We start from the raw sequence: 26,772 nt of genomic DNA, 5'->3' as shown, positions 1-26,772 counted from the left end.
AGGCACTGACGTCATCAGAGTCAGATTTACAAATAAATACACTTTACAGAGTAGACTCGTTGCAAAGTGCTGAAGGAGACTGGTTGAGCCAAATAACTTCACCAAGATACATGGAAAAATATTGATTCATTGATGGAAAAAAATAAATAAAACTAAATTATTTGATTGGTAACAGTTTATGAGTTATGATGGATTTCTGCATTTGTAACACATTCAAAAACTATAATCCACATTACGCACATTTCATTACAAAAACAAAACATGAATAATTATGGCTGTCTTACCTCTACTTATAAATGAAGTCCATGCGGCGCTCTTTCTGAACAAAAATATCTTCATTTTCCGGTAAAAGTTCTCTTTATCTTCTTCAGTTTTAAAACTCTCTCAGTCTCAGTGGAGCTCACTGCCAGGGAGGAAAGCCTTCCTTCATCAGTCCTGTTCCCGCTGGATGTTTAGAGTCTTTTTAGTGCTTTACTTGTTTAGCATAACTCGCTAATAAAACATCCATAACTTGCTGTCACTCTAGTGTTTTAGGATCAGGAGCGGTGCTCCTTGAGCGCCCCCTGCCTAGCGGCCAAGGAACTGCCGGCCTCACCTACAACCAGTTCTCTGCTGGTTATGATCGCCCAGCAGCACGAAAACATGTTATCTGCACACAGTTTGATGACCAAAACACAATAAGCGATTCACATACATTAAATTATGGAAAATCAGTTCATAACTGTTTGAACAATTGAATTTATGATCTAGAGACAGGAAGATGCATTCACAGAACGGAAGCCAGCGCAGTTAACATGGGATTGTGCAATCCCAGGGGAGGCCAAGCTCGCTGCGGCCTCACCGGCTTCACTATCAAGCGCCACCAAGGATTTACATGGAAAATAGCGAAAAGTCTGCGATTTTAACGAGAATATGATAAAAAATAAGGAAATTAAATAAAAAAACGTATTACAAATGACTGAGTGAATCACAATTTATATTATGTTATCATTATTATATATTTTCTTTCTTTCCATGATGACAAGTGAGGCCTGGCCTCACTTGCCTCCCCTGACTGCACGTCACTGACTAAATGGCCTGTATATGTATAGACGACCACGAACCACTTTACACTGTAATCAGTCATTCACCAATTCACATACATTCACACCCTCACAATGATGAGCTGTGTTAGTAGCCACAGCTGCCCTGGGGCAGACTTACAGACATGAGGCTGCCAAACATCGGCACCACCGAGTTCTCTGACCACCGCCAGCAAGCAATTCGGGTGAAGTGTCTTGCCCAAGGACACAACGACTGAGACAGTCGGAGTGGGGGATCAAACCAGCAACGTGCCAATTGCAGGACCAAATCCCTAACTCTTGTGCCACTGTCGCCCCTATATGGACTTTATAGGCAGGCGGAAAAAGCCCAATGGCTGAAGAAACATGATTGCAAGGCTCCACAGAGTTCACCCAAAGACAATGGTCGGTGAAGTTGTGCCAGAAACCTTTGGATCAATACATTAGGAATTACCTTTTAAACTAGGTACCACTTTATAATCCTTATTCCATGTCTCAAAATAAAGACAATTGTCAATTGTTATTTTGTGTATAAAATAATCAAAATATTTAGTGATTCTAAGACTTTTCTGATCCAACGATAAGGTGAATGTCCTGAACTTCTGTAGCGTTTTAAAAAGTCCTGAGGACCCCAAAGCTCTTCACAGCGTATTCATCTATTCACACCTGATGGCAGCTTTTAACCCATCCCCCTAAGCAGAGAACACATTTAGTTGTAATGTATGTTTCAATGACAATAAAGATGATATTACTATTACAATCAGCGCCACTGGGCATTTTGCCACTGACAGCAGGCAAAGAGGGGGAAGTGTCTTTCTCAAGGGCATGGTCAGAGCAGGTGCTCGAACTGGCTGTCTGCTGGTTACAGGACGACTTTGTTACCTCCTGCAGCCACAATGGTGCACGATGTTGTAGAGAAACAATGCAGTAAAACTAAGAGACAAAGCAGGACACATGCAATAATCTTCCCAAGAGATATTGTATTGTAACAGCATTACAATATCTCTTGGGAAGGTCTCATGTAAAAGAGGAGGGTTATGATACACAATAAAACTTGAAAGTTTTGAAAAACAAACTTTTAACTAGTATTTAATTGTTTTTCATAGCCCTGAAAACATTCTGCTAACTGCTGAGCTGCTTTTTGCATGCTTCCTCTGGTATTTTGAGGAGTTTCCTTTGGCGATGAACTTCAAGGTTTTGGGGTGAAAGATCTCCTTCTCAAACCCTAATCTTTTGCTCCAAGATTAAACATGAAAACTCAAAAGTTTGGAGAATTTCCAAACTTGTCTGAGAAATGCTCCAAAGTAACCAATACAGAAAAACATCTAGATTGTTTTTCTCCACACTGATGTCTCATTTGTACCCAAAATAAGATGCTATACATTGCTTAAAACAGATCAAAAGCCGCTGAAGTGCTACAGCGGTGGAAGCTTCTACCTCTTCCTGAAGAACACCTTCCTCAGCTTCGGCTTTCCAGATGTGTCGACGCTCATTTCTCTCCTGCCACCGACACGCAAGTCAGAGGTGAACATTATTTAACTGCTGAAAACAGACCTAGAGGAAGATTGGTGTAGTTTGAGTATGTGACGATGAAAGCGATGTATCTGACAGAGATTTAAACCATGTTACCTTTTTATTCTTCTCCAGCTCCTAAACACCATCAGCACCTCAGAACTGGGTCAACTCCTCAGTCAACCGGGGGTAATTAATAACAGTCCAGATGTCTGCATCATCTTCAGCCACTACAACAACACCGCCACCTTCCTACAGTCGGTATGTCCCTCTCGTCAGTTTAACATGTTTGTAGCATCATCTCAGTGGTAATCTGTGTGGGTTCTCCTCACCGTGTCATTAATGGGTGCCCCTGCAGGAGGACGTCCCAGATGATGTGAGGAGGACCATCCTCCCCTGTGTGTGGCCCTTGGCTCTGAGCAGCAGCAGCAGATCTGAGGTTGATCTGTGGTTTAACGTACGCCTGAAGGACTACCTGAGGTTCCTCACCAAGGAGCTCATTAGTTCTACTGAGGTCCAGAACGCCTCATGTCTCGCCTTCCAGAAGCTGTAAGTTTTTGAATCATAATATCATAACAATACCAAAATAAAGTCATGAAACCAAACTTTCTGTCATTTTCTATTCAACAGGGTGTTTTTTATGGGAAAAATCTTCACCTACAACAGATCTAAGTTTGGACAGGAAGATGTGTATCCCACCATCAGGAGCTACTTGAGAGCTGGTGAGGTTTTAATTCTCATTGTTTGTTCATGCTCTTGTTTAGCCAGTAGTCCTACATGGGGTAGATGATACAAAAGCAAACTATTTCAACCTTTATTTAACCCGGAAGTCACCACAGAGATTAAAAATCTTATTTTTAAGTGATACATGGGAACAAACATAAATGCTTTCTTGAGATTAATGGACTAACAAACATCAAAGAAAAATCAAGAAATCATTTAACCTTTAGCTCCCTTTATATTTACATCCCTAAATAAAGTCAAGCACAACAAATTGCTGGCAGAAATCTTGTACTTCAGGGTCAACAGGGTCCATCTGATTGCACCTTAATCTGGGTATAAATCTAGAGGTCTGTGACAGGCCTCAGAGACATTTTAAACACCTTGAGTGAAATGAAGAGACAAAACAACAGTTTAATCAGGTGGCCCAAATCCCATCCTGACATGGCCTAGAACCAAATCCTGTGGATTGACCAAAGGACTCACAAGGCTCATGCAGGCTGACTGGAGGTTAAAGGGGCAAAGAAAGTGTCTGCAGATTGGACCAGTGTTGGTCAGAACCAGCGAAGATACACCGGAGAGACCCCTGAGGTCCTAGAACCCAAGAAGTCTCAGTGTTGCAGCAGTTCTTTGACTCAATAGCAGGAAGAACTGGCAGGACCGACAAATTGAGTTTAGGTTTTTCACAGAATTCAAGATTAGGGTGACCAAATGTAGCAAAGTCTTTCATATGAAGACACCAAAGGTAGTTAACAATCCCAATATTCTTCTGAATAAGCCAGAGACAGGGCCCAACCAGCAAAACCTATAAATCAGTTTATATAGATATGTATCATATAAATCCAATCCAATCCACTTTCTTTATATAGCACGGTTTAAACAAACACAAGGTTTCCAAAGTGCTGCACAAAGAGATAAAATAAATAAAAATAAGTAAAAGCGCTGCCCGCTCAGAATAAAAATATGCATGTATATACATAAAATCAACGCTCTACGTGGTGTCAAAAGCCAAAGAAAAGAGGTGTGTTTTAAGAAGAGTTTTAAAACGGGACAGAGAAGTTGCCTGTCTAATGTGCAGTGGCAACCCATTCCAAAGTTTTGGAGCTGCAACGGAAAACACTGGATCCCCTCTGAGCTTAAGCCGTGCTTTAGGCTCTGTCAGGAGCAGCTGGTCAGCTGACCTGAGAGATCGGCTAGGGCTGTAGGGGTGCAGCAGCTCAGAGAGCTAAAGTGGGGCAAGGCCATTTAAGGCTTTGAACGTAAATAAAAGAATTTAAAAATAAATCCTAAAATGGATGGGTAGCCAGTGAAGTGAAGCTAAAAGAGGCGAGATATGTTCATACTTGCGTGTGCCAGTTAGAAGACGTGCGGCAGCATTTTGTACCAGCTGAAGACGAGCAATTGAGGACCTGCTAATCCCCATATAAAGTGCATTACAGTAATCCAGCCGAGTGGATTACTGTCTCAAAATGCTGTCTCTGAAGGACTGATTTGATCTTTGCCAGCTTCCTTAACTGGAAAAAGCTTGATTTCACTACAGCCTTTATCTGGCTATCAAATCCCAAGAAAATACATTTAGGTTTGTGCTTGTAAAGCTAAATATGTTGGGAAAACTTTGTCGAAGCCAGTTATCCACATTTCTGAACCTGATATGAAATCTTCAACACATTTCTAAGTGAAGCAATTCTATGATAACTGTTCAGATAGCGAGATGAATACATTTTGGTTATACGTCCCTCTTTCCTCAGGTTCCGGAGCTAGATGCTACGATCCCAGAGATCCAGAACTGAGCTCTTCCTCCTGGTTTGTCAACTACATCGGCAGCTTTATCACGTTTATCACTCTGGACGATCTCACCAGCTTCATCTCCACCTCCCAGGTTTTTCATGACTGTTGAAAATAGAGTTGAAGTTATAACTTCCATTTTAATTAATGAGGTAAACCAACAAAATAAAATAAGTAATGAAATTAGTGAATAAGTATGAAAATTAGCCCAATAAAAGCTGAAATAGCCTGTTCAGTTGGAGCTAAAAGTCCGTCCGTCCGTCCGTCTTCTTCCGCTTATCCGGGGTCGGGTCGCGGGGGTAGCAGCTTCAGTAGGGAGGCCCAGACGTCCCTCTCTCCAGCCACTTGGGCCAGCTCCTCAGGAGGAATCCCAAGGCGTTCCCAGCAGAGAGACATAGTCCCTCCAGCGTGTCCTGGGTCTTCCCCTGGGCCTCCTCCTGGTGGGACGTGCCCGGAACACCTCACCAGGGAGGCGTCCAGGAGGCATCCTGACCAGATGCCCGAGCCACCTCAACTGGCTCCTCTGGACGTGGAGGAGCAGCGGCTCTACTCTGAGTCCTCCCCGGATGACTGAGCTCCTCACCCTATCTCTAAGGGAGAGCCCAGACACACTACGGAGAAAACTCATTTCAGCCGCTTGTATCCGGGATCTCGTTCTTACCGTCACGACCCAAAGCTCGTGACCATAGATGAGGGTAGGAATGTAGATCGACCGGTAAATCGAGAGCTTCGCCTTTTGGCTCAGCTCTCTCTTCACCACAACGGATCGGTACAGCGCCCGCTTCACAGCAGACGCTGCACCAATCCGCCTGTCGATCTCCCGCTCCATCTTCCCCCCATTCGTGAACAAGACCCCAAGATACTTGAACTCCTCCACTAGGGGCAGCACATCCTTCCCAACCCGGAGAAGGCACTCTACCCTTTTCCGGTTCAAGACCATGGTCTCGGATTTGGAGGCACTGATTTTCATCCCGGCCGCTTCGCACTCGGCTGCGAACCGCTCCAGTGAGAGCTGTAGATCACGCCCTGATGAAGCCAATAGGACCACGTCATCCGCGAATAGCAGAGACGCAATCCTAAGGCCACCAAAACGGATCCCCTCAACACCTTGGCTGCGCCTAGAAATTCTGTCCATAAAAGTTATGAACAGAATCGGTGACAAAGGGCAACCTTGGCGGAGTCCAACTCTCACCGGAAACGAGTCCGACTTACTGCCGGCAATGCGGACCAGACTCTGACACCGGTCGTACAGAGACCTGACAGCCCTTATTAAAGGGTCCGGTACTCCATACTCCCGGAGTACCCCCCACAGGATCCCCCGGGGGACACGGTCGAATGCCTTCTCCAGATCCACAAAGCACATGTAGACTGGTTGGGCAAACTCCCATGCCCCCTCCAGAATCCTGCTGAGGGTATAGAGCTGGTCCAGTGTTCCACGGCCAGGACCAAAACCACACTGCTCTTCCTGAATCCGAGATTCGACTATCCGACGGACCCTCCTTTCCAGAACCCCTGAATAGACCTTACCAGGGAGGCTTAAGAGTGTGATTCCTCTGAAGTTGGAACACACCCTCCGGTCCCCCTTTTTAAATAGGGGGACCACCACCCCAGTCTGCCAATTTAGAGGAACTGCCCCCGATGTCCACGCAATGTTGCAGAGCCGCGTTAACCAACACAGCCCCACAACATCCAGAGCCTTAAGGTACTCAGGGCGAATCTCATCCACCCCCGGGGCTTTGCCACCGAGGAGCTTTTTAACAACCTCGGCAACCTCAGCACCAGAGATGGGAGAACCTGACCCAGAGTCCTCAGGCTCTGCTTCCTCAATGGAAGACGTGTTGGTGGGATTAAGGAGGTCTTCGAAGTATTCCGCCCACCGACGCACGGCGTCCCGAGTCGAGGTCAGCAGCACACCACCCCCACTGTAAACAGTGTTGGTACTGCACTGCTTCCCCCTCCTGAGACGCCGGATAGTGGACCAGAATCGCTTCGAAGCCGTACGGAAGTCTTTCTCCATGGCCTCTCCGAACTCTTCCCACGCCCGAGTTTTTGCCTCGGCGACCAGCCGAGCCGCCTGCCGCTTTGACTGCCGGTACACATCAGCTGCTTCCGGAGTCCCACAGGCCAAAAAAGCCCGGTAGGACTCCTTCTTCAGCTTGACGGCTTCCCTCACCGCTGGTGTCCACCAGCGGGTTCGAGGGTTGCCGCCGCGACATGCACCGACAACCTTGCGGCCACAGCTCCGACTAGCCGCCTCAGCAATAGAGGCGTGGAACATGGTCCATTCAGACTCAATGTCCCCCGCCTCCCTCGGGACGTGTTTAAAGTTCTCCCGGAGGTGGGAGTTAAAGCTCCGTATCACAGGGGACTCTGCCAGACGTTCCCAGCAAACCCTCACAGTGCGTTTGGGCCTGCCCGGTCGGACCGGCTTCCTCCCCCGCCATCGGAGCCAACTCACCACCAGGTAGTGGTCGGTGGAGAGCTCCGCCCCTCTCTTCACCCGAGTGTCCAAGACATACGGCCGCAGGTCAGATGAAACGACAACAAAGTCGATCATTGAACTGTGACCTACGGTGTCCTGGTGCCAAGAGCACATGTGGACACCCTTATGCTTGAACATGGTGTTTGTGATGGACAATCCATGACGAGCACAGAAGTCCAACAACAAAACACCACTCGAGTTCAGATCAGGTGGGCCATTCCTCCCAACCACGCCCCTCCAGGTCCCACTGTCATTGCCCACGTGAGCGTTGAAGTCCCCCAGCAAAACGAGGGAGTCCCCAGGAGGGGCACTCTCCAGTACCCCTTCCAAGGACTCCAAAAAGGGTGGGTAATCTGAACTGCTGTTTGGCGCATAAGCGCAAACAACAGTCAGAACCCGTCCCCCCATACAAATGCGGAGGGAGGCCACCTTCTCGTTCACCGGGGAAAACCCCAACGTGCAGGCACCGAGATGGGGGGCAACCAGTATGCCAACCCCAGCTCGGCGCCTCTCACCATGGGCAACTCCAGAGTGGAAGAATGTCCAGCCCCTCTCAAGGAGACTGGTTCCGGAGCCAGAGCGGTGCGTCGAGGTGAGTCCGACTATCTCTAGTTGGAACCTCTCAACCTCGCGCACAAGCTCAGGCTCCTTCCCCACCAGAGAGGTGACATTCCACGTCCCAAGAGCCAGCTTCTGCAGCCGAGGATCGGAACGCCAAGGTCCCCGCCCTCTACTGCCACCCGTTGCACAATGCACCCGACCCCTTTGGCCCCTCCGACAGGTAGTGAGCCCATTGGAAGGGGGACCCATGTTGCCTCTTCGGGCTGAGCCCTGCCGGGCTCCATGGGCAAAAGACGCCACCAGACGCTCGCCAACGTGCCCCACCTCCAGGCCTGGCTCCAGAGTGGGGCCCCGGTGACCCGCGTCCGGGCGAGGGAACACGAGGTCCAATAATCTTACTCATCATAAGGGGCATTTTGGGCTGTGCTTTGTCTGGTCCCTCACCTAGGACCTGTCTGCCTTGGGTGACCCTACTAGGGGCTTAAAGCCCCTGACAGCATAGCTCCTAGGATCATTGGGACACTCAAACCCCTCCACCACGGTAAGGTGGCAGCCCAGGGAGGGGAGCTAAAAGTGTTTTCTTAAAATGGAGAATAAAGGTGCAACACTTCAGAGATATTTCATGGTGCTGTACCATTAAGACTCTAGAAAACAACCAATAATATCTTAAAGTGGCGCAAGAACAGCCTTACCTTTTTAGGTCCAGAAAATGCAATGCAGATGTTACAGCGAAAGAGGTCCGTGGGGACATTCTAAATCCTGCTAAATGGGAAAACAGCGCCCCCTACGGTTTTGTCTGGACCTGTTGTCAGTAATAGTGTGTAGCAAGGAGCATGAGCATGCATGAAGCGACAGTGGAGAGGAAAAATCCCCTTTAACAGGGAGGAGAACCTCCAGCAGAACCAGAACCAGGCTCAGTGTGAACGCTCATCTGCCTCGACCCACTGGGGCTTAGAGAAGACAGAGCAGAGACACAGAAAGCACAGAAGCTCACATTGACCCAGGAGTACTTTCTATGTTAGAGAAGACAGAGCAGAGACACAGAAAGCACAGAAGCTCACATTGACCCAGGAGTACTTTCTATGTTAGAGAAGACAGAGCAGAGACACAGAAAGCACAGAAGCTCACATTGACCCAGTAATCTGTTCTACATTTGATGGTAATAGCGGGTGATCTGAAGGCAAGAGTGGGTCGGTTTATGCACATTTTAAGCAAAACCAATTGAATCTAGGATAGTTTTAAAGGCTACACTAAGGTTATCACATTCTGTGTCAACATGAATGTTAAAATCACCCACTATAATAACCTTGTCAGTGTTTATCACCAAATCAGATAAGAAATCCGACAACTGATCCACAAACTGAGTGTATGGGCCTGGTGGACAATACAAAACAACAAACAGGGGTTTTATTGCTTTGCAGTTTGGATGAGGGAAACTGAGGGTTAAATGTTCAAAAGAACTGTAGTTATTAATTGGCCTGGGACTAATTAATAAATCAGACCCTATTTTTTACCTTGGAGTGGCCATCGTTCTATTACTACTATCTTTGATTTGTCGATCATACAATTCAACCAATCAAATCAACAACTGAAGGCAACATGTTGGCCAATTACAGATGGAGAGGGGCGGGTCGCTGGGTCAGAGGTTCATGGCCTTCAGAGACACTGCGGCTCGTCTGTGGTCACCGTCGGTGTCTGTAGAGCAGAATGGATATTCGGTGTTATTACCAAACAATTATAAGAAGTGACAACAAAACAAGCGAGAGCGAGCTGCAAGCAGCGCTACTAATTTCTGTTTGAAACGTCAGCATTGAATTCAACATTGGAGTAAACGTTCACCCCTAGGAGGGTTAGCTAAACAGCTAGGAGCACAAGGAGCAGAACCAAGCAGGAAAACTGAAAAACTAAAGAAACTTGGGTTACTTGCAGGCAGAAGGGAATTCTTTGTTTTGATCCTTGTTCTCCTAGCTGCTGTAATTACAGAACCTCTGCTAGTCAGAATTTTTACTTCAGTGTTCAGCCTGACACCAGTGCTCATGCTTATGTATGCTTATGCTGGACCTTTGAGCCAAGACACAGCTCTACAGGTTGACGTATCTCACTGTTAGTTTCTAGCCCAAACCAGCATAAAACCTGCCCAGCTAAAAACAAAAAAACAAAACAATCCCAAAGCGAATCCACTGGTGCGTTCTTGGGTTAGGGGTTGCCTAACCCTAACCCGGGGTGCCTGAACTCGTCGCCGGTCAGTAAATCGTCGGATCTGCTCAGTAGAGGGGCGGAGGGAGTGAATGGTCTGGTTCCAAACCTGTTTGCATCGGTGGATGTGGTGGGCATCTGAGGTGACCAAGATCTGGTCTTTGTCTGTGGGAAACAGTGGCCAAGAACAAGTCAGTGTGAATCTAAACCAGGAGGTTGCACTGGTTCTAATAGTTGGTTCCAAAGACTTTGTCTGGGTGATCTGAATGGTTGACTGAACAATCCACTTCTTGTAGTTAGAGTGCAGAGGCAGAAAGGGGATCCATAGTCAGGGCTTGAGTCATACACAGTAAGACAGTCAGCAGGCAGAGGTTTCCAGTAGGGCAGAGACAGGCAGACGGTTCAGGGTTTTCTAGGTCCAGACATAGAAGCCAACACGACAGGCAGGCAAATCCACAGGAATGAGACAGGTCAATGACAAGTAGGCAATCAAGGAACGCTTGGTTTACTCTCACGATGTCTTTCAAGAATCTGGCAGTTACACGCTGGGAGAGAATTAAATATATAGTGCTCCTCCCAGGTGCAGCGACTCCCCTTAATTTGAGGCGTCGCAGGTGTAACTGCGAAATCTTATTACCTGAGCAGAGTAGGAGGAGGAGCAGACGGTGATTTCAGTGAGACTTCTCAGGAAGGAACAGACATAATCATTACAACTGATTCATAGGGTTTATTTATCTGAGGATGAAACTAGGTCTGCTGCTCACTTTGATGCTCTGTCATATAGCTGAACCAATTTGGTAAAAATAAAAAAAAGTGTTGAGATCAATGCGTTTCACGGTGATCACATTTATAATGCAAGCCTAGAGCATACACAGCACAGAGTTAGGAAGATTAGATACCAGAATATAAGAGAAATGTTGCAAGTTTATCTGGCACAGGACGGATTTATGTTTGTAAAACACCATACACACCCTGTGCAAAATGAACAAAACAGAACTTTTGATTCCTGTTTAAGTATATTTTATGTGTTTATATTTGAAGCTGCAGTTATTCTTGGAGGATCGATCTAATCTGGAGCTCTTCAACAACACAGCGGTCTCTAGAGATGTGACAGACTACTACATCTCCCAGCTTTATGCATTCAAACCAGCCTTCAGTGCTTTCAAGTAAGTATTTATCGGTTGTGCTATTGCACACTGTTTTAAGTTATTTAATGTTTAATAAATAACTCTGTCTGTTAGGTATTGTCTAGTGAATATCAGCCCAAACAGCTGATATCAGGACAAAAGTTGAAAGGAATCATTTGAGCACGTGGAGGTCCTGCCGATCTTTTAACAGCAAACTCTGCACACATATAGAATAAGGAGTGACAGCTTCTCTTTAAGTTCAAGGATTTATTAAGAGAAATAAAATGAGTATCCAAAGAACATCATTATAGAATGCTGTTGATCTGAATGAACACTATATTTTAATCAACAAATCCTCTTTACTAGCCTAGTGAAACTTAACTAAACTACTAATAAAAAAATAAAACTAAAAAGAAGCTAAGGAACTATGTAAACACAAAAGAAACAAAAAACAAAATAAAATAGTTAATCATCATGAGAATGATTCAGTGAATCCTGGTTCACTGCAGATCTGAGTTAGAGAACCAAAGTTAATCTTAAAGAAAATGGAATAAGGTTAATTAGCTTAACAACAACAACAACATTTGGTATGTGATTCAACCCATTCACAATGCAAATCTTAAGTTAAACAAAACATTATTTGATAAAACAACATTTTAAAAAATTCTTTGTTCAGTAAAACCAGTAAACTTTAGCTTTAACTAGAACGCTTAATTTATTATTGCGATTACTCCTCTGGGAAGCTAGGGCTAGTGATCGGTCACTAAATGGGTTAATCTTAAAGTTATACAAAATACCATAAAATTGACATTAATGTTGCAAATTAATGCGGTAATAATGTGGTAGTAATGCTCATAGCACTTTTGAATGATGGTGGAGCGGAACGAAACAAACCTTATGTTAGAAACAAACCGTAGTATCGCTGTATTTTATCGGGGAAGCTAATAGCTATGCGATTAGCCGAAACGTGACGGTTGGAAGCAGCTCTGGTTGCTGCTCTCGTGACTGTTTGAGCTGGTGTCATGGTCTTAAGATGTTTAACCCACATGCAGAACTCACACCGGAAAACAAGAGCAGTTTCAGATATTTATTAAACTAACTCAAACAAGCAAGAACACAAGAAGTTGAAGCTCGGCTGAGCAGATGGGGCAGTCGGCGCAAGCCGGGGCCCGATCATTCTGTGGGTGAGAAGCGAGAGGGTTAGACACGTCTACGGGGACGGGAGAACAAGATGGAGAGAGTAATGTGAACGAAACCTACCGCCGTGTGATGAAACCGGGCCGGGGGAGTGGAGTGGAGTGACGGACTCAGTAGGAGCCTTCTCGAGATGTGAGCCGGTGACTGTGAGACTGGTGGGTTGGTTGATGGAAGTCCGTGGGGAGGGGCCCGAGCAGCAGCGGCATAGGTGGGATCTGGAGTCAGCTGATGGAACCAGAGGGATCTGTCAAGGTCTCTAGCCCGGCTTGGTACCACCAAGTGAGCACAGGGATGTATTCAGAGCAGGATCCGGAACAGTCTAAACCTGAGGTCTTTCACTTGAGACATCTAGGCACGAGGGAACATTGGACACGTTTTCCAAAATGGAAAACATCCCGAGAGACACAGGAAACAAGCTTTAACGCTGGAGAAAAGTAAGCTGTCATAGACAGAGGGCTCTAAGCGTACCAAACAAGGTCAACACTCTGGCATCCATCAGCTGTCAGGGGCCGCACACTGCTGAATGAGGGAGAAGGGAGAGGGTGGAAAAAGGAAGAGCCGGTAGAAAACTGCACGGCGCTGCCAGCAGAGTCCTGACAGCCGGTTGCAGCGGGCGATTTCAGATCAGCTTTTTCGCCTGGCACCAGGCGAGGAGACCGCTCCTCACTGTCTCGAGTTAGCTTTCCTACAACAGCAGACTTAAGCTCCATTTACACTACCCTTTGGAAACCATGCCGAGAACGGTCCAAGCTCAGTAACTGAGATAACTATCGAGTGTAAATGGAACGCAACTGAAGGTTTGTCTTATCCACTTCCCAAAAGCCGCCTCTGTCAAGTAAATTTACCAAAGGTTGCCTTCTTCGCCTGACTATCCGCAAACAACAAAATATCACAATTATAACGAGACATTATAACTTCCTGAATGTTACAGGTGCCACCATTTTTATTTGCTTGAATCCCTCCTTCAATCCTTCAAGGAGAGTTTGTTCCCCAACGCTGCTTCAACAAAGCAACGGGAAAATGAGGACGATTGTCTGCGGGCAGCAAGGCTTTATACAGTAATGGCACCATGCTGTGAGAGGCAGTCCCTGATGCCTGTAAAAGTGTCATGTTTCATGTGGTTTTCAACTCAGTCTGATTTTTACCTCATGGCTTGATGGCACGACATTATCTGACTAAAACATGTAGCATCATTCATCATCTCAGGTCTTTCAGTCTATAGGCCAAATTACTCATCTTTACTCATGGTTGAATTATACTCCACCTTTCATTCAGGCTCCCAGGCTCTCTGTTGTGCTCCTCAAACGTCCCAAGCTCAGTATTTTCTTCTCTTACTGAAGCTGAGACCATGGTCATCTTGGACAGGCTGAAGACCTTCTGCAGTGGAACAGAAGATCCCGAGGTACTAGATCAAGACGTTCCTGCACAGAATTATTGTTTGTCTTAACAGTTCTGTTCAGCAATGTTTTTTTCTAGAGTATTTTATGAATTCATATCTCAATCTGAGTGAAACAACTTTTTAAAATGATGATAGCTGTTTTGCGTAAGAATCTAAACATTTAAAACAATTCAAAATTAATTTGTCTGAAGATACTCTCAGAAAATCTACCCTGTTTTGAAGCTGTTGTCCAAGACTAGAGCATCTATCACGAAATATTTAAACCTGTTGAATGAAATTGAACAGGTTTCTGCAGCTCTGACGTCCAACATCAAGACCTTCACAAAGCAAACCTTTGAAGAACTTGCAAATGCCTCTTCAGCACTGACCAGAGATCAGATCCTGTCAGTGTCCTCCTCAGTTCTGGTGTCCTCCTTGTCAACCCTGGGCTCTGTGAAAAACTGGGGCCAGGACCAGACCACCACCATTATCCAGTCCATCACCTCCTCAGGCTTCCAGGTAGAAGTTTTGAGCTTTTCTTCCACTTCCCTAAAACCTGTTGTTATCCATTGATTGGCTGCACGATCATTGAACTGAATTTGTTTTAGAAACTTAGGATCCACTATTAGTGAATGCTTGATTAGTTCCTAGTTAAAAGATAACCTGGTTTTAATGGATAACCATGTACCTGGCAGATCAACAGTGCAGCATCTCTGGAGTCCCTGGGAACTCTTGTTGTTGGACTTCGCTCAGAGACGATACAGATGATCTCATCTTCTGAAGTCCTCAGTGCCTCCAGGAACCCCAACCTAGTTTCTAACATGCTGGAAGCCCCAAAGGTTGTCCAGCAGACATTTGTCACAAAGGTACACGATCACCATGTCCTAAAGTCTTGCAGCATTGCCCGAATAAGAAAAGTGAAAATGATTGCCTACTTCTCAGATCATTTCTGTGGACACAAATCCGGCTAAAGTGGTGCAGAATGTCCCTGATGTCTTAGCAAGTGAGATCCCACCTTCACTGCTGGTGTTTTCTGAGAGGACAGCAAACATCAGCGTGATAAACAGAAAGACGTGGACACCAGACCAGGTCAGTTCTTAGTTCTGCTGTTAGATGGATAAATACAAACCTGATGCTGTGAGAGATATTTTGTGAAAAGTCTCAGAAATCACCCACCATGTTTAGGAGATTTTTCAAAAAGGATATTAACATCTTATACGAAGACTCTCTCATTTCTTGTTCTTTATAGTCCGCCATGTTTATTGGGACTTTGGCTGAAATCAACGTTGACATTGAGCAGTAAGTAACCAAAACCCGCAGCTATTAGTCATGAACGTTTAATTTAAAAAGAATTAGCTTTACATGCATTAAACTCTGCTTTTCTGTCTTTCTCTCTACAGGTTTTCACCGTCTGTGCTGCAAGGCTTCAGTTGTTCCTCTGTTCAGAAAATGTCAAAAACCACAATCAAGCAGATGATCCGTGCCTGTCGACAGAGGAAAGGCAGGGCTAAGGTGGAGCTGAAGGAACCACAGGTAAGTTCAGCAAAGAATAATTTATTGATATTAGGTGCTAAAAGAAGCTTGCAATAATAATTATACTGTCAGAAACTGTGAAGATGAGAAGCAACAGCAATCACCAGTTATGGATCGTAACATTAATCTAAACATTTCAGTTCATGACAGCAACTAGAGCAGAGCTCTTAGATATCAGTCTTGTTTCCCTCCAGCTGACCTGCATGTACAACCTGCTCCGTGACGGCCTCTCTCTGAACTTCACAGATTATCCTTCAGACATGCTTCTCTACTTGAAGTGAGTCTTTCTCCAAGCATTTGGCCGCCTCAACAGCATTATTGTGTCACTTGCTTGTAAACGAGACATTTGTACTAAATATGTTGTGTATCAATGCACTACAGCATTCAGGATGTCCAGAAAGGAAACTGCAGGTCCTACTTTTCTGCACTGGGTGCTGCAGACTTCACTGTAGCCTCTGGTATCTTGAACAAGGGCCCAAAGAAGTTCAGTGAAGCCAAGAACTGCTTGGTGAGTCCCAGTAAAATCAAGAACCATTATAAAAACATTTCTATGCCAGTCTCCCTACCATAATATGTTACTTTATAGTAGAAAACATTACCTGTAGGCTACCAATTACTGTATGTATAGTAAAGAGCTTCACTGATAACCTGGCTGTCATGTTTTAGGGGATCAGTGGCCCCCGCCTCAGCAGAGACAACGTGGAGGTCCTGGGGAACATGGCCTGCAGCCTGGAAAGATCCGACATCGAGAACTCAGATCCTCTCATCCTGGAAAACCTCAAGGCCTGCAAAGATCTCTCTGACGGCCAAGTGGCTGCTGTGGAAACACTGCTGCTATCTGGGAAGACAAAATACGGGTACAAAAGCTGAATCCTCTTATTTAGGTTGCATGCAAAAAACTCACATGGGATGTTCCACACGACTAAATGACATGTCACCTTCAGTTATCAAAGATAGACTTGGTTTGGAGTTTAATCCGTTTTCTATCAAGATCTTGGAGTACAAAACCAAAACCTAAAGGGACCATTGGGGAGCTCACAGCTTCAGGTCACTTAGGTGTCACTGAATGTTCTCAGGAACAACAAGTTTGGCCCAATCAGGCATGCAGTAGTACTTTGACATGACTCGGATATTTAGGTCCTTCTTTTTGTTCTCCAGTTTAGAAGCCTCATGAGAATCAATGCAAAATGTTCTAAGATAAAAGTAATTCATACACTGGTAGACTTAATTTGTTGAGTCTTGAAGGAACATTAACTTTCTAACCCTAAACCTACTGCTGTAAATGTACTCTGAGCACACTGTGGGTTCCTCTTTCGGTCTGTGCCATAGTCTGTTGTCAAAGTTTGACGGCTCAAACTAAAAACTATTCGTCTAATGCTTTCAGAGATCGCTCCACCTGGAACCAGCAAACACTAGTGGACCTTGGAATCCATCCACTGTACTTCACCAGAAACATTTGGGGACAGTTTAAAACCGTATGTCTCCACATTATTCTGCTTTTCTTTTACTATATAGTATATTTAAGTTTATTTCAAATGCTTGTTATAACAATAGGCAAGTTTGTTTACATAACCCTTCTTAATAGCCAATAAAAACAAGTAATCAGTTTTCCTTGTGTGAGAAAATCTTGTTCCATTGCTGCCTTTTCTGTGCATATTTCAGGCAACAAAGAGAAGGTTCCTTAAAGGTTTCATGCCAAACTTAAGAAAAGGAAAAACACAGAAGAAGAAGCTGAAGAGGCTGTTTAAACAAATTAGCCCCCGTGTGGCCAAACGAGCAGCAGGTAAATGGTTCACCAGCTTCATATAAAATATAATAAAAAATGAGCATATACCTGTTTTTTATTTATTTTATAAAATAGCAGGTCATTTATAAAGAAAATATTTATTTTATTGGTGTAAAGCAAAACTAACTTTGCAGCAGCTTCACAAAATGTCCTGTTTTTAAAGGATGCACTGAGGGCAACATCACCCATACGACCATTAGCGACCCGTCTTTTCCTTTTGGCTTCGACGTGACCCAGTTTGACCTCTGCCTGGATGTTTCTGTTCTGAAAGACAACCTCAACGCTCTCTGCCAGAAAGTGGATGATGATGACTTCCAGAAAATTATTCTGAAGAAGCTCAACCAGGTAACCTGGGAACATATGGCGGTTTGGATAAATAGCATTATGTGCTTTATGATCTTGAAGAAAACTCAGAACTAACAGAGCCAGGGACTACCATGACCCGGTGGTCTTTTCATAAGGTTACAATCCACAAATTATTATTGTATAGTTTTATACATCAAGACTTCAGGTAAAACTTAACACTTTGCTGTTGTAATTTCATGGTCTCTGCACTTCCAGGCCTTCCCCACTGGAGTTCCTGACCAGGAAGTACAGATGCTTGCCTCCGTATCTCGCGCAGCAACACTTGATGACATCTCTAGATGGAGCATCACTAGCCTGGACACCTTGGCAGCTCTCATGGACCCTGAAAATGGACCCTGGGAACAGTCAAAGGTACAGCAGATGGACAGTAAACACTACAAAAACATTTGTTTGGCTGTAGTTTGGTCTCTAGATGTGTTTTTCTTCATGTTATATTTAGAGCAAAGAAATCATCACCAAGTACCTGAACACCTCTGGAAATTCCCTGGGCAGCAGGGAGCTGAACTTTATTGACTCCAACCTTTGCTCATTGGACACCAGCATGTTGCAGAACATCACATCAGACAGTATTGGGTTGGTGTCAGCATGAATAAATAAATAAGCATATCTGGCATGACATGTCTGCTGTTACAGCTCCACTGAGTGCATCTTTATCTTCACTCTTGTCAGAAACGCCAAGCTTCTTAATGTGGCATCGTGTTCAGCTGAGCAGAAGAGAGTCCTCTATGAGATCAGCAACAGCTCCTTCAGCATCCATCGGGATAATCCTGTTATCTTTTACATCCTGGTTAAAGGCTATCTCGGTGAGCCTTCATGCTAACTGTCTAGTTACCCGTCCGAGTAGAGTTCAGTCCGGTAACCTTCTTATTACCTGTTGGCAGGCGGAGCGCCTCGAGCGGACATTGTCACGTTATCAACACAGAACATCAGCATGGATGTCAACACTTTAACGAGTCTGGATAAAGATGTGATATCTGTAAGTTTACATGAAGAAAGCAAAACCAGAAAAAGTGCTTTATGTCCAAGTAGTTTATAAACTTTAAGCCTTTTTATTCACCCCGCGAGTTTGCTTCATTCATTCTGGTCAGTGTTAACATCGCGCTACACACAAACGTGCAGGTCGCACAGTGCACCCTCACAGACCAGATACTGAATGTGGAGCAGAGAAATCCGGACTCCTTAGTTATTGTCCTTGGTGACTTTAACAAAGGAAACCTCACTCATGAACTTCCTAAATATAGACGGTTTATTAAATGCCCGACCAGAGAGGAGAGCATTCTGGATCACTGCTACACCACAGTCAGAGATGCTTATCACGCCGTCCCCCATGATGCACTGGGCCAGTCTGACCACGTCATGGTTCACCTGATTCCTGCTTACAAGCAGAAACTAAAGCTCTGCAAACCTGTAGTGAGGACATCAAAATGTGGACCAGTGAGGCTGTGGAGGATCTTAAGGCGTGTTTGGATTCTACTGACTGGGATGTCTTCAGGGCTGCTACCAACAGTCTGGATGAGTTCACAGAGGCTGTGACATCATGTATCAGCTTCTGTGAGGACTGCTGTGTTCCATCACGAACCAGGGTGTGTTACAATAATGACAAACCCTGGTTCACAGCCAAACTCAGAAGGCTAAGGTTGGACAAGGAAGAAACCTTCAGAAGTGGGGACAAACGCAGATTCAGAGATGCAAAATACAAGTTTAGCAAGGCGGTGAAGGAGGCTAAACGACAAAAACAGTTTTCAGCCAACGACACTGCTTCTGTCTGGAAAGGTCTTAGGCAGATAACAAATTACAAGCCTAAAGCCCCCCACTCCATGAATGACCGACGGTTAGCAAATGACCTGAACAACTTCTACTGTCGTTTCGACAGACAAAGGGACAGTCCTGCAACCACCCCCCACGACACCACCCAACAGATCACCTCCACCTCAGTGACAACTCTTTCCACACACGAAAGAGTTGTTAACAGTTGTTAATGCTGTCAACCTGGCCCTCCTCTACATCCTCCAGCACCTGGACTCTGCAGGAACCTACGCCAAGATCCTGTTTGTGGATTTCAGCTCTGCCTTCAATACAATCATCCCAGCTCTGCTTCAGGAGAAGCTTTCCCAGCTGAATGTGCCTGACTCCACCTGCAGGTGGATCACAGACTTCCTGTCTGACAGGAAGCAGCAGGTGAAGCTGGGAAAACATGACTCTGACTCCCAGCTCATCAGCACTGGTTCCCCCCAGGGCTGTGTTCTTTCTCCTCTGCTCTTCTCCCTGTACACCAACAGCTGCACCTCCAGTCATCAGTCTGTCAAGCTCCTGAAATTCCTGACGACACCACTCTCATGGGACTGTAACCGAGCGTTCTGGGTTCATATATATATATATATAATGTAAGCAACAGATGGAACAGCATGTTCAGCGGTAACCCCGCTTCTCCTCACTTTATTCTTCTCTCCAACAAAACAAAACAACAACACTCACGTGCTCCCCCTACCGTACAACCCAGCGAACTCTCGCTCTCCGGCAACTGGAAGGGACACCCCTTCTTTTCCATTCAAACATATAACCGTCTGTTACAGGACTTATCTCTGATGGTGATGAGTCCGCCTACAGGTGGGAGGCTGACCATCTGGTGACCTGGTGCAGGGAGAACAACCTGGAGCTCAACGCTGTAAAAACAGTGGAGATGGTTGTGGACTTCAGGAAGAACTCAGCCCAGCTACCCCCATCACCCTCTGTGACTCCACCATGGACACTGTGGAGTCTTTCTGCTTCCTGGGAACTATCATCTCCCAGGACCTAAAGTGGGAGCTGGACATCAACTCCCTCACCAAGAAAGCCCAGCAGAGGATGGACTTCCTGAAGAAGGCAGCTGAAGAAATTCAACCTGCCAAGAACAATGATGGTGCAGTTCTACTCCTCCATCATTGAGTCCATCCTCACCTCCTCCATCACCATCTGGTACGCTGGTGCCACCGCTAAGGACCAGAGCAGACTGCAGCGTGTCATCAGGTCTGCAGAGAAGCTGATTGGCTGCAATCTTCCATCTCTCCAGGACCTGTACGCCTCCAGGACTCTGAGGCGTGCAGGAAGATTGTGGCTGATCCCTTCACCCCAGTCACAGACTATTTCAGTCACTTCCCTCTGGCAGGAGGCTGCGCTCCATCAGGACCAGAACCTCACGCCACAAGAACAGTTTTTTACCATCTGCTACCGGCCTTATGAACAAGGTCAAGAGCCGCCTGTGATTCTGGACACTGCCTCTCTCCCCCGTTCAGGACTTACAAGCTACTGCGTTACATTAACGCACAGTTTACTGAGCGTATATAGCTTCTGTATATATATATCCATTCTATTTTATTTTGTTTTGTCTGCACCATCAACATCAAGTCAAATTCCTTGTAAGTGCAAACCTACTTGCCGATTAAACTTGATTCTGATTCTGTGGATGGGAAGTGATTTTAGTGGCCAGTGCTCTCAAGCATTATTGCATTATCTGTGTGGTAAAATGAAAGACTCTTGGCACCGAAAGGCAAACAGTCTTCCTGTTCCTGCTTTTTCTAACAGGGTTTGAAGGTGACAGACGTCCGAGGTCTCATGGGGGAGCATCTACCAGATCTGAAGCTGTTTGAGAATGACACTGTGGTTCAGACCTGGGTGACCCAGCAGCTACAATCTGACCTGGATACGCTGAATCTGGGCCTGTTAGGTGGCAGAGCAGACCCGATCACGCCAGCACCTAGCTCAAACACAACCGGCTCCAACATGACAGGCCAGAGTACTACAGGCGGCACTAATATTACAAATGGCACCGTGACACAGGGTAAAATATGACGTTTTCGTTCTATATGTGGTTCTGGTGGGGTTTAGGAAATTCCTTCTTTACTATTGTAATGAACCTCTCTGCATTAAGTAAAGATTTTTCTTTCTGATCTAATGGTTTAATGGTGTTGTGTCTTAGGCCTCATGTAGATTTGACTGTTTCTCTACATCAACATGCCACCGTCTAACAAACCTATTTCTTATTTTTAGAAAACGGAGACAGTTCAAGTACGCCCCCATCAAGCACACCACCACCTTCACAATGTGAGTGTGCTTGACCTTCAGTTTGTTTTGCCATTTTCCATCCATCCATTTTCCGAACCGCTTTATCCCTCATGGGGTCACGGGGGTTGCTGGTGCCTATCTCCAGCGTTCACTGGGCGAGAGGCGGGGTTCACCCTGGACAGGTCGCCAATCTGTCGCAGGGCAACACAGAGACAAACAGGACAAACAACCATTCACGCACACACTCACACCTAAGGACAATTTAGAGAAGCCAATTAACCTAACAGTCATGTTTTTGGTCTGTGGGAGGAAGCCGGAGTACCCGGAGAGAACCCACGCATGCACAGGGAGAACATGCAAACTCCATGCAGAAAGACCCAGGGGTGTACTCGAACCCAGGACCTTCTTGCTGCAAGGCAACAGCGCTACCCACTGCGCAGCCTAGTTTGTTTTGCTTCTTTTAAAAATATTCAATTCAATTTTCAATTCAATTTTATTTATATAGCGCCAACTCATGAAACATGTCATCTCGAGGCTCTTTACAAAGTTAAATTCAATCATATTATACAGATTGGTCAAAAATGTCCTATATAAGGGAACCAGTTGATTGCATCAAAGTCCCGACAAGCAGCATTCACTCCTGGAGAACCGTAGAGCTACAGGGAGAGTCGTCTGCATTGTTCATGGCTTTGCAGCAATCCCTTATACTGAGCAAGCATGAAGTGGAAAGAAAAACAACCCATTAGCGGGAAGGAAAAACCTCCAGCAGAACCAGAACCAGGCTCAGTATGAACGGCCATCTGCCTCGACCGACTGGAAGAAGACAGAGCAGAGACACAACAAGATGGACAAAAAAGCACAGAAGCTCACATTGATCCAGTAATCTGTTCTACATTAGATGGTAATAGCGGGTGATCTGTTCACAGCTAACAGAACGCCAGACCAGGTGTACCTACTATGAAGAAAAAAGAGAGAGAGCCAAAAGTTAAAAGCTGAAATGACAACAATCATTTCAATGTAATACAATGCAAATCTGGAGAACAATAGACTGGAGAACAGTAGAACTCAGCAGAGAGAGAGAAATAGACCCTGATGTCCTCCAGCAGCCTAAGCCTATAGCAGCATAACTATAGAGGTAGCTCAGGGTAACATGAGCCACTCTGACTAGAAGCTTTGTCACAAAGGAAAGTTTTAAGATTAGTCTTAAAAGTAGACGGGGTGTCTGCCTCACGGACCAAAACTGGGAGTTGGTTCCACAGGAGAGGAGCCTGATAGCTATAGGATCTTCCTCCCATTCTACTTTTAGAGACTCTAGGAACCACCAACAGACCTGCAGTCTGAGAGCGAAGTGCTCTGTTAGGAACATACGGGGTAATCAGAGCTCTGATATATGATGGAGCTTGATTATTAAGGGCTTTATACGTTAGAAGAAGAATTTTAAATTATATTCTTGATTTTTTTTGTTCTCCTCAATTAATGATGAAACATATGCTGCTCTAACTCTGCAAAGGGTCTTGTTATACAACAATAGACTGTCCCTCCAGATTAGGTAGGATTCCTCTTGGTGTGTAGAGCGCCATTTTCTCTCCAATTTCCTAACATTGTGCTTCAAGGAACGCAGCTCTGAGTTAAACCAGGGAGCCAGCTTCCTGTGAATAATCACCTTCTTTTTCAAGGGAGCTACATTGTCTAATGCAGAACGCAATGAGGAAGTCACACCGTTAACAAAGACATCTATTTGTGAATGGGAAGAAACAACATTGCTGCTATCTGCAGGGTATTTCTGCAATACTGAGGATATTAAGAGGGGGACAGACTCTTTAAAGTTTGATGCAGCATTGTCCGATAAAGATCTACTATAATGGAACCCTCTTTTGGGGGTGGAGAACTCAGTTAGATTAAACTCAAATGATATTAAAAAATGATCAGATAGGACAGGGTTGTGAGGAAATACTGTTGTTAATTCTTCACATTCAATGCCATATGTCAGCACAAGGTCTAAAGTATGAAGCCAAGAGTGCGTCGGTTTATGCACATTCTGAGCAAAACCAATTGAATCTAGGATAGTTTTAATGGCTACACTAAGGTTATCACATTCAGTGTCAACGTGGATGTTAAAATCTCCCACTATAATACCGTTGTCAGTGTTTATCACCAAATCGGATAAAAAATCTGACAGCTAATCCACAAACTGAGTGTAAGGGCCTGGTGGACGATACAAAACAACAAACAGAAGAGGTTTTATTGCTTTGCAGTTTGGATGAGGGAAACTGAGGGTTGAATGTTCAAAAGAACTGTAGTTATTAATTGGCCTGGGACTAATTAATAAATCAGACTGAAAGATGGTTGCCACTCGTCCTCCTCTTCCCACAGATCTGGGAATGTGGAAATTTGAATAATTGGAGGGAGTTGACTCATTTATACTAACGTAGTCCTCTTGTAGCCAGGTTTCTGTGAGACAAAATAAATCAATCTGATTATTAGAAATCAATTCATTAACTAACAAAGTCTTTGGAGGGAGAGACCTTATATTTAATAGACCACATTTAATTGTTTTATTTTTTGGTTCAAGGTGAGCCATATTGATTTTTATTAGGTTTTTATGATTTGTTCCTTTTAGATAAGTTTTTGATCTGTTAAGTTTTGGCCGTGGGAAAGACACCATCTCAATAGGGATAATGGGTGGGTAACAGTACAGAAGCTGCAGAGAGGTGTGTTAAACTACGGCTCTGCTTCCTGGTCTGGACCCTGGGTTGTCAGCATTTAGGAGAACTAATAAAACTGGCCAGATTCCTAGAAAGAAGAGCTGCACCATCCAAAGTGGGGTGGATGCCGTCTCTCCGGATCAGACCAGGTTTTCCCCAGAAAGTTCGCCAGTTATTAATGTAGCCCACGTCGTTTTCAGGACACCACCTAGACAACCAGCGGTTGAATGTTGAATGATGACATGCGGCTAAACATGTCATCACTGGTCAGATCAGGCAGGGGACCAGAGAAAATTGCGGAGTCCGACATTGTTTTAGCGAACTCACACACCGAAGCAACACCAACTTTAGTGACCTCCGATCGGTGTAACCGGGTATCAATTCAATTAAATATTATTTATATAGCGCCAATTCATGAAACATGTCATCTCAAGGAACTTTACAAAGTCAAGTGCAATCATATTATACAGATTGGGTCAGATTATACAGATTGGTCAAAAATGTCCTATATAAGGGAACCCAGTTGATTGCATCAAAGTCCCAACAAACAGCATTCACTCCTGGAGAAGCGTAGAGCTACAGGGAGAGTCGTCTGCATTGTACATGGCTTTGCGGCAATCCCTCATACTCAGCAAGCATGAAGCGACAGCGGAAAGAAAAACTCCCCATTAACGGGAAGGAAAAACCTCCAGCAGGACCAAAACCGGGCTCAGTATAAACGGTCATCTGCCTCGACCCACTGGGGCTTAGAGAAGACAGAGCAGAGACACAACAAGACAGACAAAAAAAAGCACAGAAGCTCACATTGATCCAGTAATATGTTCTACATTAGATGGTAATAGCAGGTGATCTGTCAAAAATATGGTTTATGTAAGAAACTAAATGGTTTGTGTTTGATTTCAGCTGCGACCACAAATGGTTTCCTGGAGTCTGCAAAATCACCAGCCTCTGTTCTCCTGGTAGCTCTGCTCTCGGCTGTTCTACAAGTACTACTACAACCAGCCTAAACAGCCCCTCTGCAGCAACTATCCTGGGGGTTTAACCAAGACGTTGTTTTACCTCATAGTTGAGTTATTATTACTAGCTGTTTTATGTATTCACATGTAGAAAACATGCTTAATTTTAATTCATTTTCAACTCTTTACTATCCTATCTTAGCATAACGTTACTGATTTGTCTCTAAAAAAAATCAATGAAATCTTTAAAAGTTTAAATGGAAATTTGTAGAAATTAAATAATAATCACATAAAGTGCATAAACAATGATAAATCATGATATACATGTATTAGTTATAATCTTTTAATAAAATATAATTATTTTCTCTCTGTACTTTGAATATCTACACAATATATAAATAAATAAATGCTTATGAACACAAACTTTTTGTGTGCCTCTGTTTCTAATGTGACATAAATCTTACAAAACCTCAAGCATGTGACATAGTTTGGTTGTAAATCTACTTGAAGAAACAGGTGATATGAAACGTATGTAAAGTATCTATGGAAGCAGTACATTTCAGAGCATTGTAAAGGGATGCTGCTATATCTCAACTGAAGGAAGAAAACACAGGAATCAATTTTCTATGTTTTTGTAATTTAGGCTTATAAATTATTCTCCATATAACTTTTTAAAAAATGTGACAGAAACCAGCAAAAAAAATTTCTGTTACATTCAAGGAGATACCTATCTCATTTCCAAATAAAAACATATTTTAAGCCTGGGCAGGAAAGAGGTAGGAATAACTTCGGACTTATTCTAATAGTTTATTAGAATTTGGAAAATTGGATTTCACCATTTGGAGCCAGCAAAAGACTTAAAGCTGACAGGACAGGCAGTGCAGTGCAGCTTGCCCTCATAACAAATAACATATTGGTATGCCCTCCCTATCTCTACTCCTGGACTGTTATGGCGGAGAATGCTCAGAACGCTCCCCCGCTCCCTCCTCCCCCGCTGACACCTGCGGATGCTTTCTGAACTGTTGGCCGGCTGGTAACATCAAGGACATTGGCCTCTGGAGAGTGTTCATGGAAATATAAACATTTTCGCCCAAACAGACACACATAACTGATGCTCATATAAACTGATGAACTTACGTACACGGGACTGGTCTCAAATGTTTACCTTCTGCTATATGTGTCTCGTCCTATTTGTGCTTTTTGTGCTAGAGGTTTTTGATATCTCAAACTGTATCCTGTTATAGGATAAAGTTTGAGTTATGTTTTTTCCCTCCCACCTTCCTTTTTGTTGCCTCTATCTTTCCACAGAGTAATGGCAGCGCCATCTTGGCAGCAAGGCCTCAGTAAATCATCTCCCCCTGAAATG

At 44.6% G+C, this 26,772-nt stretch overlaps 1 protein-coding gene across 1 annotated transcript in view; it reads left to right on the top strand.

Moving 5' to 3' along the window:
- LOC110368138 (mucin-5AC) overlaps positions 1–25,665 on the top strand; it is a 36,382-nt gene extending 10,717 nt beyond the window's left edge. The window contains exons 4-28 of the mRNA XM_036135077.1: positions 2,458–2,585; positions 2,709–2,834; positions 2,932–3,122; positions 3,204–3,295; positions 5,042–5,172; positions 11,359–11,483; positions 13,917–14,043; positions 14,326–14,538; positions 14,715–14,885; positions 14,962–15,108; positions 15,269–15,318; positions 15,420–15,552; positions 15,747–15,829; positions 15,934–16,060; positions 16,219–16,409; positions 16,937–17,027; positions 17,215–17,335; positions 17,502–17,683; positions 17,900–18,055; positions 18,144–18,277; positions 18,374–18,507; positions 18,586–18,680; positions 21,266–21,521; positions 21,731–21,784; positions 25,354–25,665. Coding sequence (XP_035990970.1) covers positions 2,458–2,585; positions 2,709–2,834; positions 2,932–3,122; positions 3,204–3,295; positions 5,042–5,172; positions 11,359–11,483; positions 13,917–14,043; positions 14,326–14,538; positions 14,715–14,885; positions 14,962–15,108; positions 15,269–15,318; positions 15,420–15,552; positions 15,747–15,829; positions 15,934–16,060; positions 16,219–16,409; positions 16,937–17,027; positions 17,215–17,335; positions 17,502–17,683; positions 17,900–18,055; positions 18,144–18,277; positions 18,374–18,507; positions 18,586–18,680; positions 21,266–21,521; positions 21,731–21,784; positions 25,354–25,457 — 3,362 coding nt within the window. The 3' untranslated portion in view covers positions 25,458–25,665. The remainder of the gene's footprint in view (positions 1–2,457; positions 2,586–2,708; positions 2,835–2,931; positions 3,123–3,203; positions 3,296–5,041; positions 5,173–11,358; positions 11,484–13,916; positions 14,044–14,325; positions 14,539–14,714; positions 14,886–14,961; positions 15,109–15,268; positions 15,319–15,419; positions 15,553–15,746; positions 15,830–15,933; positions 16,061–16,218; positions 16,410–16,936; positions 17,028–17,214; positions 17,336–17,501; positions 17,684–17,899; positions 18,056–18,143; positions 18,278–18,373; positions 18,508–18,585; positions 18,681–21,265; positions 21,522–21,730; positions 21,785–25,353) is intronic.
- The last annotated feature ends 1,107 nt before the right edge of the window (positions 25,666–26,772 follow it).

This window comes from Fundulus heteroclitus, unplaced genomic scaffold, assembly GCF_011125445.2.
Source record: "Fundulus heteroclitus isolate FHET01 unplaced genomic scaffold, MU-UCD_Fhet_4.1 scaffold_99, whole genome shotgun sequence".
In the NCBI taxonomy this organism is placed as follows: domain Eukaryota; kingdom Metazoa; phylum Chordata; class Actinopteri; order Cyprinodontiformes; family Fundulidae; genus Fundulus; species Fundulus heteroclitus.
The sequence above is the reverse complement of the archived record's forward strand: the minus strand, read 5'-3'. Positions and strand labels throughout refer to the sequence as shown.